Raw genomic sequence first — 20,800 nt, forward strand, 5'->3', positions numbered from 1 at the left:
CATAAGAAATTTCAGGGTGTTCCATAAGATATTCCAAAGTTGGCCACCATTTTGGAAAATGGCGGCTGAAGTTCGAAAAACTAAAATGATTTTTTTTAACTGCCACAAAAAATAAAGGAATGTCCTCCATTTAAGTTTTCTCTAATTCTTACCGTTTCCGATATCCCAAGAAAATGGTGGCCTCCTTGAGTTGATCACCCTGTATACAAAATAAATTTATAAAAAATGACTATTACTGAAATGGTTCTGCTTTGCTCACCTGATGGCACCATTCAACCTGTTTCTAGCCCCACAGTACTGCTGCCTAGACTCAGGGGAATTGGCATGTAAATGCTCCTTCTTTTATTTATCTTTTATTTTTGTAAGAAATTTTGTTTCGTAATTCCTCCACGCAGCTTTCCGTTTTGTGACTTTTTTCTAACTACGGGCGCACAGTCATCATAAATCTGAATTACAGTATTGAGGATGTAAGTTTGCTACAGATTTCCTCTAAACCATCAATCTTGGCTATCGCTACCCAGTTGGTTTTTGAAGCTAATGAAATAAAGTGAGGCATGTCAAACTTTGTGAAGTCTCGATATGAAATATATTCTGCATTCCGTTTTTGTCTGCTACACGGAAAGTCACAATAAACCAGTTAGTGGTCAGTTAGTTTTTACCAAAGCTAGTTAAAATTAGGGAAGTGTCAATCAATCCCACCTTAATGTTTGTATCCTTACTATTTTCAGTGATGATATGGTCAATAAAGTGACGATGACATTTCTGTGACTCTACTTGGCTCCATTACTAACTGCGATAAGCTCAGGGATTCCAAAAGATTACTTAAGAACCTGCCATCACTCTTTTTTCTCCGAATAGATTTATGTTCAAGTCCCCTAATAATATTATAGAGTCCACTATTGGGAGAGTGTCAATAAAAATTGAGTATAAAACAGATTTCAGGTAACTATATGGCGCATCTATATATAAAGCAAACACACAGTTTTTGTTGCCAATATAAACTTTCATGCATATAGTCCATACGATTGTCAACATCAGATCTCACATAGACTGCAACACTTCCTCCTTGGCCAGATACAGAGGAGTCAGACCTCCCATCACTCCTCAGAAATGTATATCTCGGTAATCTAAAACAGTCTGAGTAAACTTCTGGGTTAAGCCAAGTCTCCGGCACCCCAAGCATGTCAAAGTCAAAATCCTGAAAACAGAACTGAACTCAGGAAAACCTGTATTTAGGGATCTTATATTTACATGTCCTATCCTGAAGCCATCAACGGGACTTTTTCCCCGTTTCCCAAAACAGACTACCCCTGAGACACTGACCCAGTGTTTACACATGATTGCTGGGGTTCACCAGACTTACATTGAGTTGGCTTGACGCCTTTATTTCTGCATCAATTACTTCACATCCTACTTCCCTAAGCCTATCCTTTGAAACCCAATTAAATATTAAATTTCACATTATTCTTACACCCAATCTATTTAAATGCCTCCCACCCCGAGACAGATGGTATCTGAGAATTGTTTTGTTTCCATCAGCAAAGACTACTCCAAAGTTGTTACACATGAGGTAAAGCCGATCATTGAAATAAGCAAGTGATGAGTTGTCTATGTCTCTACGACACAGGACACTTCTTACAATAAGTTTTGATAGTGGGAAATTCTGCCTAGCTGATTGTACTTAAGAGATCTGCCATTTCATGCAAGGCCTCACGCTTGCCCGAGCCACCATTATAACCTGGACCACCGTTGTAGCCATACATCAGGTTATTTGTACGAACATGAAAATAAATGCATTTCGGTTGACAAGTAACATAATTCACGAGTTTCTCTTTTATGGGTCTTTAATAAAAGTCCCATAAAGTGGGTCTTTTATGGGTCTAATTTTTGACCCTGGATTTACGTCAATCAAAGCCCCTTCGTCAGCTAATTTTACCCCTGAAAATCTCAAAAGTGAGTCCCCAATTACCAACGTGTTTGCCAGCGAAACTCCCTCCCTAGTAGCACAAATATGTATTTTATAAATATTTTATATATTTAAAGTTGTATTTGATAAACCTCGAATAAAATATATAAATAATATATCTTTAATAACAGTTTGATATATTCAAATATACATTTAAAATATTACCAAAAAGCAATGCAAAATATAAATTAAATATAAGTTTTGAAAGGTATAAAATAGATTCATAATATATATTGATCAAATAAGTATAGAATCTATAATATAAATATTTTATATGTATATTTTTCCTATTAAATATTTAAAAAAAATATGTGTTGAGAATATTTTAAATATATATATAAAATATTTTTGAAACTATATTATATATTTAAAGTATTTATAAATATATTTTGAAAAACGTCATTTATTTTTATTAATAAAATGATAATATATTTGTAGAATATAGGCTATAGCATATAATCTTTTATAATTAGCAAATAAATAATTTGCATCTTTTTGTTTTTTTATAGTGTCTATCAATTTATACATGCATTTTTTATATGATAATTGCTATTATGAAAGCGTTAAAATTAAGTTAATAATAATACGTACTCTGAATGGTGTCACTCATCATGCACGTAAAGAAAAAATTACGCATATGGTTAAGAGGCAGTATACATGTTCGGCAGCTACATTTGGGTCAAACGAAAAAAAAGTGTTGATGGGTTTTATTTTTTAAATTGCAATATGTGACAATGAATGTGATCATAGAAATATCTAATGATTGGCTAGAAAAGGGTGCTAGCGACTGGTGACCGTTTAAGAAACGAATTACGGAAAAACAGATTAACAGAATCATAATATACTGTAGTATCAAAAAATTTTCAAGTATTGCAACCATTGCAACTGACGGCCGCTCTTTCACCATTTGAAAACAATTGTTAGCAACAGTCACAAGTAGCTCAGAGGTAAGGTAAGAGGCTCACAAGTCGAAGGACCCAGGTTCGAGACCCACCCGGGCCAAAAAATTTTATCCAGTAATTTTTTCAAAATTTGTTTTTATGAACTATTTCATCAATTTACTCAACTGATAATTGTGTTTTTCATACTAAATCTTCATTATTTTATGTTTTTATGTTTAGGCCTCATTGGATGTTTGGAAGAGATATTAAATACATTTTTTATTTAAATATTATTCACTAAAATATATTATTGGAACATATTTTTTTAATATTTAATAGATTCAAAAACATATTTTATATATATAATATATTTTAAATATTATATAAAATTGACATTAATACACACTTGAGATATATAAAATAGATTTTAAATATATTTATTGATATGTATTTGAGTGAAAATTTAAAAACGTACGTTTTCATGTCCCTGGCCTTTTACTTCGTAGCTACTGGATTTGTAGTTTATTATTATGTGTTTTAATATTTTTTGGGACGGGGGCAACATGTTACACACATTTATTTGGTTTTAAATAGGTTCTAGGTATTTTTTTCGTATTTTTAAAGTCTCGAAATTCACGACCATGACCTGTCCCTAGGGTACATTTTCCAACTTTCACGCTGTTTTTAGACTAATTATTCATGCCGAAATATATAAAGCCATATTTTTATGTCATCAATGGTTATTAAACTTACAAAAAAGGAGCATATTATAATTTTATTGTCATTGCAAACTGACTACCATGACATAATAAGTCTGTCCCTCGATTTGGCGTCACGACCATTTGGGAAAATTTTTCAACTTTGGAGCACGACAGTGGCAAGCCTGGCGTTGATGGAGTCAGTTGGTTTTAGAGACTAGTTCGGGGTGTACGTCAGGATTGTAGTGCCGGTCGTTTCGAGTTGAAAGGAGGAATTACAAGATTAATACAGGAAAGGTTGTGTTTTTTGTAATTTTGGTGTGTCCATGACCGTACATAGTCATTGGATGAAGTAGACATGGTGTTAATTTTTGTTTATAAGATATTTCAATTGCTAGATTAACCTAGAAGTCCACTTTGTATCCTCGAACATGAGGTGCAGAGCTACCGCCAGAACAGAGCCAAATAACACGTAATTTCACGACCAAAGTTTCACGACCATCGCGGGTTTTTTCACAACCTATCCAGCCTTATGGATTATAGTGTGTTTGGTCGTGACAATAACTTTAATATAATTGTAATTTGAACAGTTTAGTTCAATTGAAACACATATTTTTATTATAACTAACAGTATAATTAAAGGATTGTTTGGAAAGATTTAGATTTTTTTATAAAATTCACGACCGTACCGCTTGTCCCTGACCATCACGTTTATGATTTCTGTCATAAAAATTCCAAAAATTAAAATATTGTCATATTTCAATGTTTTATACACAAAAGAAGCACGCCTCTATGCAAACATAACGATTTTTCGGGTCTCAGGTAAGTTTTTTCAGAGTTATACAAACTTAAAAAGATATTATTGGCTTTTTTTCAATTTTTTTGAGTTTTTTATTTTTTTCTAGAAAGACCAAATATACTAAAAGCTCAGTGACCTTTTTAATGTTTAATGGTCATAAAAGTAAATTAGTTTATAGCAAAACATAGTTATAAAAATAATATTAACTATTTTTAATATTCATTTAAACGTCTGTTATGGTCGTGACAGGATTTTGTGTTTTTCCACTAAAGATGCTCTTTAAAAAAAAAACTACCAAAGATATTGCGTTACCATGGACATTTTATGAAACTTCAAATGTTAATGAAATCAAAAAAATAATAAAAGTTTTGAAAAAAGGGGAAAAAAATTTGCAAAGTGTGTTTCCTGAAAACGTACGTTTTTAAATTTTCACTCATTTAATATATATTTGTGCTACTAGGGCTTTATTACCATTACCCACACGCTGACCAAAAGCACTGTCTCTTGATACATGGACATCAGAAGTTGTAAGATTAGGATGATATTTGTTTTTCGCCAAAACTTGTACTTTACTTTCTACATTATTTTCTTTAAGCTAGTATTATTTCTAACACTCCATACCCCAGAAACATTTTTTACCGAGTCCAATACATAAGTACCCATTGGCTCATCTAAATCTTGTAGAGCACTAAATTTATTTTTACAGTCAATCTGAGCCTTCTGATACATTTGACTCTTCATTGATTTATTCTTACTCTTGCTTCCCCGCTTGTTATGCATAACACCCAGGGACATTCCAGTTATAATCAGAAGAAGAAATTTTACCTTGATTCAACCCTTTTGTTAGGTGACCCACTTATACTAACATTGTCTGCATCACAGCTAGAACATTTGTTACAGAAATGATATCAATATGTGAAGGAGTACCACCATAGCCACCTCTAATGCCACACTCGGCATTTTTTTCCTTCCCTTGAAAGGAGTTCACATTGGCTGCCATCACCTAACAACAGCACCTTCCCCAGTAAAACAATTGTACCATTCAAGAAACCAACTGAAAATGACAGGGACTCAAAACAAACCTATAAAACCCCTCATAAATAAACTTAGCATTAACAAGTACACTAAGGCCACACTCAAAAGCGTTTTGCTGATTGCAAGTAAGTAGATACAATAAGAAAAAGATAAGTCACTTGGGGCACTTTGCCCCTATAAGAATAACTAACATGAGGGTCAATTTAGAGCCAGTAGTTTTAAAAATCTTGACCCTGGCCTATACATCCATATACAAGTTCAATACTATCGTACAGCTCCATAAAAATTTAAAATCCACATATATATTTTCAAAATTATCAACTTGACAGTGCGAGGTTTGCACAAAAACTCGAGCGCGCTCCTGGCCGCGGGCATATGGGCATGCTCCTCGTTATTATTTAATTATAATAACTACTAACACATATCAGTACATTTTACATGCTCAGAATAAGACTAGTATAACCTTATAAAATATAAATTATAACAGAAATCAAGCGTCACATCTTTTAAAGTTTCTAAGTACGAAAGTGGATGGAGTTTCCTATGACTGCCCTGCAGACTGCACAAGTGGAGAGGTTATCTAGCTTACGCTTACACATAGAACTCTCTCAAAATAGGCCTACGTTATATTAATTTGAAAATTACAACAGCCTACAAATTCATAGTATATTTCACCATCATCTCAAGAGTTGTATTAATAAATTATTCTTTGTCAAATCAATGATATAATAACTACTAGACCTATCCAATAATATTATAAATTCGAAATAAACAACCAGTGTTGACGATTTGACAGTTATAGCGGCAGACGGCAATTACGTGACGTCACTGTTACAGACAATCTCGCTGATCTGAAATAAAGTAACCTAATCTTGGAAAGTTGGAGTTGGAATATGGGAACGGACCATCAATTTGACGTCAGGGGTGGCTTCTGTGAACCTGTCTGGAACGCGACCCATTAAATTAGGGTTTTCATGATAACTATAACTTAACAAGAAGAAGAAAACCAAGAGAGAAAAATGGAGGGAAGAGAAGAAAATAGCTAAGAAGAACTGAAGAACAAGAACAGGAACGACAACTGTACTACTGTACTACTCACTCGACTCGACTAGTAGTAGTAGTAAAATTAAATGTAGGAATCAAGTAGTGGCAGTGAGCAAAAGACGAGACGACGCCGACTGATTCGTGTTATGTTGAATTTAATTTATTGTGATAATTTTTAAGTTACCTATCTAGATACTATGGATTCAGAAAATTCTGGCGACAAACCGAAGCTTTTTGGCAAGGTTAAATATAAGATCACAGGAAAAGTTGATGAAGAGGTTAGTTAAGTAACCAGCTAGGTAGTTTTAGGCCTATGGGTTTGTTAGACCCAAAGCAGTTTTGTAATTTCCGTAGGCCTTAGCACTGACTTATCATTTAAATATAATATCACAATTATTTTATTTTATGAAAGGTGATTTTTAATATCAGCTTATGATCAATAATTAATGGACTTGTCCTTCTACCCTACCCCTCCAAGTTATATAGCCTATCTTAGCCTCATAAATGTCTAAGCTTCGCTTAGGCCTATCACCGGGCCTTATCTGTCAATATTACCTGATGAACCCATTCAATTATCAATTCAATCATTACATATATCACATAAAAATCTCTGTCTTAAGTTAATTCCCTTACTTAATTAGCATTAGGTAAGGAAAATAACTCTAAATTGTATTGCTTTGAGTAAGGTGGATTGTTGATAAACTTTTCTTTAAATATGAATCCTAGGCTAGGCCTAATTACAACCAAGCCTATGCCTAGTAGGGCCTAGGCCTAATTGTAGCCAAGCCTAATTTATGTAGAAAGGCTGGTATTTATATCCATCACGGACGTCTTGCTAAATTTATTTTTTCACTATTCTTAGACCTATGCTAAATAACGTCCTGAATTCAAAAATGATTGTCATTTTGGTACCTAATTATATCGACCTCCGGACCTCACGAGAAATCAAATTTTTTTTTCAAAATGGTCGAAATTTCACGCTGATTTCAAAAATGATTGTCGTTCTATGCGGAAACGTCCCCTTTTCCCGGAAAATGGGATAGGCCTAAACGGGAAAAATATTTTTTTGCTCAAAACCAATGTTGTGGGTAAGTTAGGCCTACTCAAATTGTGCGGAATTTCCTCCTGAACAAGAATATGTAAATTGTATTACGATCAGACTACCACTATTTTTTTTTTTTTTTTTTTTTTTTAGTCCTAAGGACGCTAGGCACGAGCCTGGGATTGTTTTTCACATTACTTCAGGCTAGACCTAGGGGTTGTGGCATTATCACTTGGATAAAATCCATTGGTGACTTGGCGGGGATCGAACCCGGGACCTCAGGGACTGAAGTCCCGCGCTCTAACCACTACGCCAGCTCGCTCCCCAACCTTACTATTAACACACTATTAAGTAAAATATCCCCGGAAAAGCAGGCCGCTGGCTACTCATATACTGCCGCATAGCCCTAGCATTGCGGGTGACTCTAAGTCATTGTGGAATGCGGGCTTTATTTTAGGTTAGGATTGGTTAGGTTAGGTTAGTTTATTAATAACATGAGTATTGTAAGTAAACTACTAACCTAACTTAACCTAATCTAACCTAACCTAACCGAAGTTCCTAAGTTGGGTTAACGTAGGTTATTTTATGTTAAGTTAGGTTAGTTCCCCTAACCTTTCCGGTGATATTTTACTTAATAGCGATCGTAATAAAAACTACATATTCTTGTTCAGGATGAAATTCCGCACGGTTTGAGTACTCACAACATTGGTTTTGAGCAAAAAAATATTTTTCCCGTTTTACCCATTTTCCGGGAAAACGGGACGTTTCCGCAGAAAGAGACAATCCTTTTTGAAATCATCGTAAAATTTCGACCATTTTGTAAAAAAAAAATTAATTTCTCGTGACGTCCGAAGGTCGATATAATTACCGTCATTTTCCCCAGAAAAAGTTAGGTTAGGTTATGTCATCAATAAAATGGGTACCTATTGTTAGTAACCTAACCCAACATAACCTAGCCTAATGTAATCTAACCTAACCTTACCTAACCCAACGTAATCTAACCTAAATAGGCCTAACCTAGCCCAATGTAATCTAACCTAACCTTACCTAACCCAACGTAATCTAACCTAAATAGGCCTAACCTAGCCCAACCTAACCTAATATAATCTAACCTATCCTAACCTTACCTAATATAGTCTGACCCAACCTAACCTAATATAACCTGACCTAACCCAATCTAATCTAATCTAACCCAATCTAATTTAACCTAACCTAACCAAACCTAACCTTACCTTTTTTAGATCATTTTGGTGCAAACTCAATTTACCGACGCTTTTCCGGCCGTATCTCCGTTAATATCCAACGGATCTTGAAAATTCTTGCACATTCTTGTTCAGCTTAAGTTACTCTACAGGATAATTTGACCCATTTTTGACCCCGTAATTATTCGGCCGGTATCTTCTTTGATTTAAGTAAAGCCTTTGATATGGTTGACCATTGCTTGCTTAATAGAATGAATGAAGTTGGGGTGAGAGGACTGGCTTTGGACTAGTTAGCGTATCTTTGTGGCAGGAGCCAATTTGTTGAAATAAGGGCAGTAGATGAGGCTGGTTTCATGAGATCCTATCCCTCTGCTGAAAAATCCATTGTGAGAGGTGTACCACAGGGCTCCGTTCTGGGGCCTGTCCTTTTTCTCCATTTTATCAACAACATCCCCTCCTGCACCACATCCTCAAAATTATCACTGTTTGCTGACGATACCTCCCTTTCCATATCTAGCTCCAATCTTTACAATCTGGAACAATTATCCTTTTCTGAAGCAATAACTTAATTCAATGGTTTGACGACAACTTACTAAAAATTAACACTGAAAAAATTCAACTTATAAATTTACATTTAAATAAGAGCCGAGATGTTGGGTTTAGTCTCCTCCTGGACGAGGACACATTATTCACACTGGTGTTGGATTTTAGTGTAAAATGTCTTTTGCACTAAAATGAAATCCCGTTTAAAGGAAATAAATAACCGAACAGATGTTATGTTTTCATATCATAAAACAAATTTCATTTTAAAACTACAAGTATTAACCCATATCCTGTCTTCCTAAATTGAAAATTCAGCTTGCATAAAAATGTATTATTTGCTTTCAGATTGAACAACTTCTTCAAAACAATGGTGCTGAAGGATTCAGTTACTTCTCTGATTACGTAACTCACTGCATCGTGGGCACTGATCCTGTTGATACTGATATAAGCGATGCCAACGAATTGTATGAAGTACCAGCAGTCACACCTGAGTGGGTCTCATATAGTCTCAAGTGCAACAAGCTATTGCCGTATCCTTTTGTTTTATTTACTATTATTTAGCTGGCCTCTTGTCGTCTACAGTTAATCCTCACTATGTGCGATTCTGTTGTAAAAGGCACAGTTATATTAATGTCTTACTGTGCTTCCTTCTGTGAAAAAGACCCTACTTTCCCAAAAACATTTGACTTGTGTCGGAATCAAGACCATCTCCATTTTCATTTTACATATTTTTTCCGGACCGTTAAAGGTGTCCCTGTCAAGCCGCAACAAGGTTAATTCGATTACTGTCATTTGGGAGTTGAGTGTAGGTCTATTTTGATGCCCATTTCAAAGATTCTGGTGATGTTATTATTTATGTATGTAAGCTATGGTTTCTTCAGTTAGTTAATGTGGTTGAAATTGTGTAATGATGATCTAAGTAAAATGTCCATAAAATACTAATACACAATCTATTACGAGTACATAACATTTTTTAGTCTAAGGTTCCTTAACATTTTTTAGTACTTCTGCTTTCAAGGGTGGTGAAAAACTGTTATTTACTGGAGTTGTTGCACACTTCTCAAAATTGACCCGAGATGACCACAAGAAACTGTGGGCGATGCTAAAGTTTTATGGAGGAGTTTACAGCTCTAGCTTCAACAAGAACACAACCCATTTGATCGTTTCGAAACCTGAAGGGGTAAGTTTTTTCTAAGTTTTTTATGGCATTTTGTTACTGCGATTTAACTCCCGGCTTTAGATTTTGTCCTAAGCATTCATCTCCATTATTAAAGAATTAACAATCGTTACATTCTTTTTCTAAAGTTCTGTGTTGTACGTTAGCTTGACTGATGCTATATTGTATATAAGTTATACAGTACCGTAGTTTTACCATATATAAGTGTTTTTTACTTCATGTATCTTGAGTCTTGTGTGTTAAGCCCCTAGGATTATGAGTTTGTAGTTTATATTATTATAAAATTTAGTGATGTGTCGGTTCAATTTTAACGGTTCCGTTCCGGTTTGGTTCTTGGCTGAAAACGGTTCTCGGTTTTCGGTTCCGGTAAAAAAATTTATATACACACTAAAATTTATTTTAGACACTTGAGTTTGTTTAACAATTACAAATATTTCTGTTGGTAGCAGTACTTCCACCTCTCGATTATTGAGTTTTACTTTTGCCTAGCCTAAAATATTGGTGAGTGATGTATCATAGGTATGCCCCCACCAGGTAACCGATAGCCGTACTCAGATAGTTGGCCATTCCAGTCTGGGCAGTCAAAATATCAACAATGTTTGTCTCTGGCGTTACCTAATAAAGTTCATTTGTGCCGTGTTACAAATGTGAGTTTTATTATATTATAGTCTACCTCCAAGAACACGTCAGTGGAAAAATTGAAAGAATGAAGGCCATGTTTAGTCTGGTTGTGTCTAAAATGCACTTGATTATATGACTAGGTATAGGTTTTTTTGTAATTTCATTTTTTAATTTCTACTGAACATTTTAAAGATGTCAATAACATTGATTCCAGGAAAAGTATGAACAAGCGTTGAAGTGCTCTGACATAATCCATGTGGTAACTCCAGATTGGCTCATTGACTCAGTTCGAACTAACAGCCTCTGCGCAGAGATTTTATATCACCCTCGCCTATTGATCATCGAGAAACCCCAAAAATCAGGTACGTTGATGTAAACTATTTGTCTTTTGTTTTAAGTTAAGTTCTGGTTTAAACAAATCTGCAATTAATTGGTAGCTAACTCGTTCTAAAAGAAAAAGCTATTAGCCTACTCTATTCATCGTAGTCAGGGTTGTCAGCAACCGGGAATTCCATGAAGATCAGGGGTTATACGTGAATTATACACTCCGGGTAAAAACCAATGAATTATGCGTGAATGAACACCAGATGACTGACACTAGGTGGATGGAAGTCAGATCAAGCGTAGTGTGGTTGAAGGGATAGGAGAAGGAGGAGGGGTTTTTATGCTGTTGACTGTTTGGCACGCAAATACCGTATTCTGCTACCTGGTATTGCAGTTTATCTGGTACCAGTTATCGATATTGAAAGTATACTTACAAAAAACAAACTTAGTAATAGAGGTAAAAATAAAAAAAAATAACATATTGTATTGCAAATAATAAAATATAAGTCCTTCAGTGTAACAGAATTTTAAAACAAACAATTTCAGAAAGGATTTTTCCACCTATTATATGTTCAGGGGGGGGGGGGAATATATCCCTTTGGTCTCCCCCATATCTATGCCACTGTATAACCTTAGTTTAAAACATCAATATGCAATACGGTATTTGCAGAGCTGCGGTAGCTGCCTTAAGCTTGAAGGTTAGGGCTATCCTCCTCTTCAATAATTACATTAGTCACTCGTCTCTAACAGACTAAAAATATCAAACCAACCAAAATGTAGTATGCCTATCATCTTAAAATAAAATCCCACGTTAAACTCTTAACCCTTATCACGCTGTAGACTAATATTTTCCGAAATTCCCTTTGCTCAAAAGCTATGGAATGGACGACTATACTCGCCTTGTAATACAGAGTGCATTGGCTGGTCTTGGTAGTTCCCAGTTTTGCCAATAGAGTGCAGCAGCTATTGGGGAGTATCTCTCGTGATTGAAAATCAATATAACAATGTTCCCCACTCTACGATGTTCTCCAGAATGTAAAAATGGCGACGTGTACACTTGCCGGTCTCTGCTATGAAAGACGCCAGCACTGTGGACGCACTAACTTGCAAGTAGTTAGTTCACTCGCAGACTCCGTGGGAAACTTCGTTCTCCGCTGTGTTCGTTATTATTATATTGCTTTTGGTTTATTATTGTTATATAATTAAAATTGTTTAAAAAAATCAGCTTTGACTATTAGGAACAAATATTTTTTAGGTATATGTAGCCTTCCGGTCAAGGCCATCCTACATATCTGTACCGCGGTACGGGTTAATTTATAACATATTTCACTGTAGCCGGTTATATTGGCCTTTTCCAAACTCACCACTTACTAGGTTATGTTAAAATCACTTCAAATTTAAAATAAACAACTTCAAACTGCAGTTGCCATGTCGCTACCACCAGATTGAAAATTTCACAATCAAAATCACAAAACGGAATTAGTTTATTTTACTTTCTATTTAACTTCCACTAAACAAAATAAATTTTACTATAAGCTGCATATTCACTTCAAAGTAAAAGAATTAAAAACGGATGTTGACTTAGCACTCCATTATTTGTTGTTAGCACGATAACTCAAGCAAAATTGATCTGATTTTGATGAAATTCAGTATAAACGTGTAAACCTTATATTCAAACGAGTTCGCGAACCAGCATGATCCGACCGTGGGAACGGAGATTTATTGGGGGTTTTATGGGGTTAAAATGGGGTTTTTCCATTTTTATTTTTGACCATAAAAACAAAAAAATTGCAATTTCTTTCCAAACCATTTTGTAGAGATTAAAAAAAATAAATAATTTAGTATATTGAAGCGCTGTTGTATGCCTAACGGTTACTGAGAAAATTAAAAGAAGTGTTATTTAAAATTCCCATGTTATTCTTATGGAGAAAATGAAAACTGTTGTAGTTTACTTGTTTATGGATAGATGTTGATACAATTTGGCAAATATTATTTATTTCATCCTGTACTATTGAGGAATAGTTAAAAAACACTTTTTACCTTCCCCATAGCAGCAAACCTAAGCACTCGTTAAATCTAATGTTATTTAAATTGGGAGAATAAATATGTCTTATTTATGGAAATATTTTAGTAAAAATGTAATCAGACAATTTGAAATTCGCTCAGTCTGCAGGTTTGCTGCGGCGGGGGTATAATTAGCTTAGGCTCGAAAAAAGTCTGAACCAACTTTAATTCTTATTAGACCTAGTCGGTTTTATAAAATAACAATATTTTTTTCTCAATTAATAGGCCTATTACTGTTTTTTACTTATTGGTTACTGTGTTTTTAAAGTGGTAAATACAGTGTGATATAAATTATTAAATGTTGTCAAAGAGTAAATTATGCATGGTAATTATCTTGTTGTGGACTTTCCTTTTGATTATAAACATTTAATGAATTTCTTTTCTCATGAAATATGTTGGACTTGTATCCCACCCATATCCATCTTTCCGTGTGGGCCTATGATTCATGTACTGTGATCTAGTTATTTTGTCTTTGTGTTTTATTGAAATAATAAATATTTCAATTCAATGTTTCTTTTAACAGAACCATTTGAATGATCAATAAATGTTTGCAGAAGATGTAGAAACTGTTTATATATATTTTTTCTCCTAGAAGACGCTAGGCATGAGCCCGGGGATTGTTGTTGTTGCCGCTGGACCTAGGGGTTGCGGCATTATCACTTGGGTAACATTTATTGGTGACATGGCGGAATTTGAATCTGGGACCTCAAGAACCAAAGTCCCGTGTTCTAACCACTAGACCAGCTCGCTCCCCCGTTTATATTACTGACTGTAGTTATGTAATTGGCTAGTTCTATATGCTACATTTTTATACGGTACTGTAGTTTTTTTTTCCTTTGTAGACTATCAGTCTACAGCTCACATAACAGGTTTTGCGGATGATGTGGTCCCAGACGAGAACTCAAGTAGCGGAATCGTACCCAGTTCAGAAATATTACAGCAACTCAAGCTGCGCATGCCTTGGAACCAACCAAGCCAAACTGTGTCGTCCGCCTCTTCTACTGCTGGGCCTATGGGAGGCCCTCTAATCCAGGTGAGCAGTCATTGCAGACAATCAAATAGTGTTGGAGAAATTTTAAGTTAGGATTTTAAGTTTTTTTTTAAATAATAAAAATTCCCAAAAATTTCATTTTAGAACATTTTAAAATGCCCATTTTTCAAAATGTTTAAATAGCAACATATGTCAAGTGGCACATCATTTTATAGGTTTTCAATTCTTAACAACTTTGGAATCTACACTTACTGCGCATATCAAGTCGGAAAAAAAAAATCAGAAAACTTTGCATTATCGTTGCGCAAATGGTCGTGTATATATTTTTTTTAGATATCACTCGTCTATTCGATATTCAAATATAGAATGTTTGACTGTTCTTGGAACAGTCAAAACTTCAAGTAGAGCCTTGTCTTCTAACTCCTCACTGAGGAGATATTTTAAAAGGTTGCAACACACACTCATGACTATACTATTTTGACCGCTGGTGTTCAAGTAAACTATGAAAAATCGCGCAGCGGCCGAAAACCAATTGCTCTAAGCAAAACGGCTGCCACAACAGCGATAGTAGTTGAGCGATAATCGCTGCGCGACTATCGCTACAGTCGCTCCAAGCAAAATAGGCCTTTAACTGGAATTGTTTTGTAAAAGAAAACTAGCTATTCAGGATTAACATTTTTACAGCACTTAGGTACCAGCTTTGATAAGGAGGGAAGAAAATTTAAATAAATTTCAAAGAATGTTGAAAGATTTTTTAATAGGTACGATTTCCATTTTATTCCTTAGAAGACTTAAAAAAAAAGTTAAATTAGTTTTGGTAGGCCTTCATGGTTTCAATTTGAATTCCATAACAAAATTAGGCGAAAGGTGTAAATTTTTACCATGTTTAAAAGAATACTTTTTATTTTTTAATTTATTTCAGCCCGGAAACTAAATGCATTTCAGCATTTTTTATATTTGTGTAGATGTATTTATAGCCTATAAGTTATTTGACTCTATTCAATACATGTTCTTTGTGTATGATGAATAAAGAATGATTTGATTTGATTTGATAAGCGCTCTCTCTTTAAAGAAACCCTATTGGTAACAAGGAATCATATTATTTTTCCCAAGATGTTGAATTGGTTTTTGAAGTATGTTATGAAACTAACATAACTTTATTAAATACCATTTGTGGTTACCTGAAAAAAATATTAGCACAGAAACTTGAATTTCATGTTTTAATTTGTCCCAGAAACAGGCTTTTACCAGCTCTCAAATGGGTCTTGCCCCGCCTCGTCCAATGTCAACCATTATGCAGCAAAATCGGCCACAGATACCCCAGCATCAGTTATTACAGCAACGTACCTTGCAACAGCAGAGGTTGATCCCCCAATCCCAGTGGCGTCCTCAAAACCAGGTATATTTCTGAAAATGTATTAGCTTGTAGGAAATATTACTTAACTAAAATTTTTTTTTAATAGAACTTTTTCTTTTGTTTCTTGAAGAAAATTTATTCAATTGAACATTCTATCCCTTTAGTTATGTAAATATTCTGTTGTTAATAAAAATATATCAATATTATCAGAGTTAATTCTAAGTTTTAAAAAAATACTAGGCTAAAAGGCTTCTCTGAATCCTGAATGGGAAAGAGACCACTCTGGCACAAGAAATACTTTACACTAAAAATAGGCCTACACAAAAACTAGAATACTTCTCTTCACTGACAGGATTTTCGACTAAGGGAGTTTTTAGAGAAATCAACTCTTGTTAATCAGTTAAGACTGATATCTTAACAAAAATCTGTCTGTAACACCTAGGACCTTGTGCTCTATGTTACATCATTAAACTCAAATATTAGCGTTGCTTAGACAGGTGGTTTGTAGGAGTAGTTTTTTTTTTATTTAGAGCATTCCAGCTACTCTTTTATATTTTTATAAAATTTTAATTTATAAGGTTTCAAGCTTGTAGTTTAAGTTTAGCTGAACCATGTTTTTTGTGATTTCAGCTTCAACAGCAGCAAATGGGACAAAAGCCTGGACTTCAACCGATCCATCAACCCCAGGTAATTATTTGTCGAAAGAATTCATTTGTATTTCAAATATGCTATGTTTTGAAAAATGTCTTATTCGAAAGATACATAAATTTACCATCCTGCCTTTTTAGTTCAGGGATTTGTGATTGAAAAACTTTAAATTATTATTCTCAATTCCCCCCAACTGTAGGGGAAAATAGTTTAGACACTCGAGTTTGGAGCTCTACAGTAACCTGGAACTCTAACCAAACTACTTAGGAAAACACAGAGTATATATAAATTTCCGTTGTTTTACTCAACATATTCCTGCGAAAACAAAAAATTTGTTAGCTCAATTGGAAGTTTTTTTATGACAGTCGGAAGGTAAACAACCCCTGTTTTAGAGTATCAAAAACCATCTTATTACTTGAAGGTGATTGTGTTTGTATTTGAAATATTCATAAGGCTCTACCACATTCTTACACATATTATTTATATAAATTAACATTAAATTTGAATGATGTAGCGGCCGAATACAACACTTCCAGACTACCGCCGACTCTGACCGGGTGCTTGCCGTATTGAATACATGGACACTGGGCAGGGACGTTGAGTCAACTGCATATTTACAATGATCTTTCAAAACACTCGTGCACTTTTTAATGTACTGGATATCACCTAATGCTTCTCCCTCACTTCTAAAAAAACATATAGCACTGACTACCATAGCATATTCCAAAACTGACAATTTACATTTGGCACCTATTTCTAGCGATGTGATCACAACTAAAATTGGAGACAAGCTGAGTTGGATTAATGATTGCATTTTTGGGGTGGTAATACTTTGCACCTTTGAAAGAATGCAAAACATGATGTGTCCTGTGAGTCAGTCGTCAGGGACGCACACTGCGTGAATCACCTTACGCTCGGTCAGGGTTCATCGTGGCAACACTGCACTGGATTCCTGAGCAGGCGATGGCGTCTGCACCCTTGCAGGCTCAAGATAATACAGTTTTATGTTAATTTATATAAATAATATGCGTAACAATTTGGTTGAGCAGTATGAATATTTCAAATACAAACACAATCACCTTCAAAACAAGCTTTTCAATTTTTTTCTAGCGTTTGCCGTTTTCATAAAAAGTTAACTTACACAATTGACAGCAAAAACTTTTTGGACAAAGTTAAAATTCTGAAACCATACAAATTAACTCACTATATATGTATTTATATTTTATTAAGTTTGATGAAGTTCTGACTTTTGGTTTACTGTATAATGTGCGAATTTTCATAAGATAGTTTTTGATACTCCAAAAACAGGGGTTTCTACCTTCCGACTGTCATAAAAAAAATTTTAAACGAGCTAAAAGTTTTTTGTTTTCACAGGAATATAACAACAAAAATTTATATATACTCCGTGTTTTTCTAAGTAGTTAGGTTACTTTTTTGTAGAGCTCCAAATTCGAGTGTCAACAATTTTTCCCCCGACAGTAACCAGGAGTATTAGAATCAATTTTTAAAATTGCATAGTGTTGTTCCATGGTATAGTAGGGTCTCAATTATCCAACCTAAACCCGCAGTAGCAAGATCGGATGACCCGGAAATTAATGCAAAACATCATACAAATTTTAAAAATACATTAATAATGAAAACTTAAAATATACGTTTAGTAAATAGTTTAATAATCACGTTAAATCTCAATACCTTGTTATTCTGAAGCCATTGTCACAAATAAATCACCAATACTGGAACAGGGAAATACAAGATAAAACCATAAATGTCTACTTTGCTACAAGTATGTGTTCACACCAAGACGAAGGGAATAGTAGGGAGTTATGCGTGTATGAGGATTTAGTAACCTTAATCTTATCGGCATGCAGCGTGCAAATCAAAGGAATGTACAGTACAATATAAGGGCAGGTGCCCTTAGCCCTATTTCCCCAGTCATAAGCTAGTCTGGCTCGTAACTTCTGAGTTTCTGAGAACCGTTAGGGAAGAACTCATCAAAAGGTTGTCTCGACATAACGGCTATGGTATATAGTCATGCCACACTGAAATTGCATGAGATTCCAAGGTACTCGATCTTTGATAAGGATTGTCAAATAACACGGAGATCTGATAGTCGAGACTCTACTGAAAATGACAATCTCCCTAATCCATGTTTATAGGTTATTTTAATTGAAGACAAATTCTTCTTTAACATCTAATTAAACATTTGTTTTCTATTTTAAAGATAAGAAATATGTTAAATTTGAATAGAAATAGTCCTTCAAAGATGAATGGACCTATTCTTAAAACTTGTAAATTACATGATTTGTACTAATACTCTTTATTTTAACATTTCTTTTCTTGTCATTGTAATTTTAAAGGATGTATGAATTAAGTTTCAAGGCGTTTTACAACTTAACAAATAGATCTGAGAATTTAATGGAGTTTATCATGGATGGACTTGTTTAAACTAATTGCAACACCTACATTTAATAAATGGAAATATGTTCTGATTCAATCAGATTTTACTTTTAATAGCAGTTAATTGTATTAATGATACTTACTCTCTATGACAAGAAGTTGTCTCCATAATGTTGGCAATTTTCTTAAGCTTAATTTGTGTTTACATAATAAAAAAGTGTTATCTACAAAGTTTTGTGATAATTCATTAGCCTATTACTTTTGTAAATCTGTATTTCATGATACAGTAAATAAGTTTACGTGTTGCTTTAGTTGGTGCAATGTTAATTGATGATTCAAAGTTATTATCCCTTATTTTGAAATTTGTCTACAATAATCCAAATATTATTTAGGGCCGCTTTCCCCAAATCAAGTTTAACTTAATCTCGGTTAACTTTAATCGGTGGGTTAAACTTAGGATGGCTTTCCCCACTGTTTTGTCATGAAAGTTTAGTTTAACCTAGCTTTTCTTTGCAAGCAACAATGTTGGCAACACTGTTATGCAATTTTGTCTGCAATATTAGCTGTTTAACTTCCCACTCACTATGACATATCTGTCATTAATTTTCTCGTGTTTTGGTTATTTGTACTAAGTTTCGTGTCATTGTCTCCAATTGTTGACATTAAGAAGAAACATTTTTATTTGCAGGCTGATAAATTGTACTGATGCTATAATGCTTATAATTTATAAGCATTTCAATTCTTGTGGGTTTATTTAAGCTTAAATTTAATTAAACAGTAGGCCTACTGTACGCATCAAATAAAAGCATTAATAACAATCATGGGAAAATAAAATGTTGGGAAAGACACAAAATTAATGTTTGTGGATTAAAAACTAGAGCCTATCCTTTGTAATGTCAGGCCTAGGCTACTCAGCATTAGACACGTTCGATCAATGTTTCAGAACTAAATTTTAATTTTAGGCCTACTACAGTAGTTGATAATTCACACATGATAATAGGCTAGTGGTTAGGCCCGAATGTTAACTAATATTTACTTTTATGTAATGTAAGACTCGTGTTAAAATAAAATCAAACCAAAAGGCTTCTTATGAGCAAACTCTCCAACCACTGTTGCGTTGCTGTGGGCAAGGTAGCCTATCGATTGTACACAACTACGATACTACCTACCGAAAATATAATAATTCAGGCCTACTCTACGCATTTAAAAACCTTAAAACCATTATATCTGTAGCCTTATATCTTTAAATTTAGAATAGTCATGAATTATCTACATAGGTTGTGGTTTACTATTTCTTAATTTATTTCCAGTTCAATTTATTTGAGGTTATGTTTAACAAACCTCAAACAAAGATATTTGCCATTGCCGTCTGCCGAACGTAACAAGTCAGCCAAAGCCAATCAAAATCAAGCTATTATTCTTCTCTCCTGGTTTAACCCATGGATCGCCAGTTAAACCAGCCTCACCCGGAGGGTTAACTTAAACCTAGTTTAAACGGAGAAATTATTTTGGGGAAAGTGAATCTGAGGTTAAACTAGAGTTTAAACCACGATCAGAGTTAAACTTGATTTGGGGAAAGCGGCCCTAAGAATAATAAACTACTTGTTGTCAAACATCTACAACTGTATTCTTATATTTACTGTATGCTGTTACTATTCATTCAACTAGGTAGCTTTGCTTGTCAAATTGCATGTATTGATACTTAAATGGTGTGTAATGTATTGCAAATTCATATTTCAAATTAATTATCTTGCATGTTTGCTTGCCCTATTTGATAAACCCTAATCCATTCCAGTTACTATATCTACCTTAGCTGCTTTGTATAATCCTGTACTGTAGCAGATAATAGTTATATTTATTTTTCTGTTTATGTAAATACATGTCACATTACTAATCCCCCCAGAGTATATTTGGCTAATCCACTGACTGTCTCCTTCATAGAATGTTGAAATTAGTACTTTTGCTATATATTCTGGCTATGTGGTTACTTGCATGTCACCTCAACTGTAAT

At 34.3% G+C, this 20,800-nt stretch overlaps 1 protein-coding gene across 6 annotated transcripts in view; it reads left to right on the top strand.

Moving 5' to 3' along the window:
- The first annotated feature begins 6,537 nt into the window (after positions 1-6,537).
- The window catches only part of LOC128998481 (PAX-interacting protein 1), a 48,009-nt gene continuing 33,746 nt past the window's right edge, over positions 6,538-20,800 (top strand). For 5 of the 6 annotated variants that reach the window (XM_054424625.1, XM_054424628.1, XM_054424629.1 and 2 more), the window contains exons 1-7: positions 6,538-6,701; positions 9,556-9,740; positions 10,213-10,390; positions 11,223-11,370; positions 14,239-14,429; positions 15,622-15,786; positions 16,375-16,431. In XM_054424625.1, the coding sequence (XP_054280600.1) occupies positions 6,621-6,701; positions 9,556-9,740; positions 10,213-10,390; positions 11,223-11,370; positions 14,239-14,429; positions 15,622-15,786; positions 16,375-16,431 (1,005 nt within the window). In that variant the 5' untranslated portion in view covers positions 6,538-6,620. The remainder of the gene's footprint in view (positions 6,702-9,555; positions 9,741-10,212; positions 10,391-11,222; positions 11,371-14,238; positions 14,430-15,621; positions 15,787-16,374; positions 16,432-20,800) is intronic. The other variant, XM_054424627.1, reaches the window with a different exon arrangement.

This window comes from Macrosteles quadrilineatus, unplaced genomic scaffold (genome assembly GCF_028750875.1).
Source record: "Macrosteles quadrilineatus isolate MER2022 unplaced genomic scaffold, UCM_ALF_1.0 Scaffold_7__1_contigs__length_78375512, whole genome shotgun sequence".
In the NCBI taxonomy this organism is placed as follows: Eukaryota; Metazoa; Arthropoda; class Insecta; order Hemiptera; family Cicadellidae; genus Macrosteles; species Macrosteles quadrilineatus.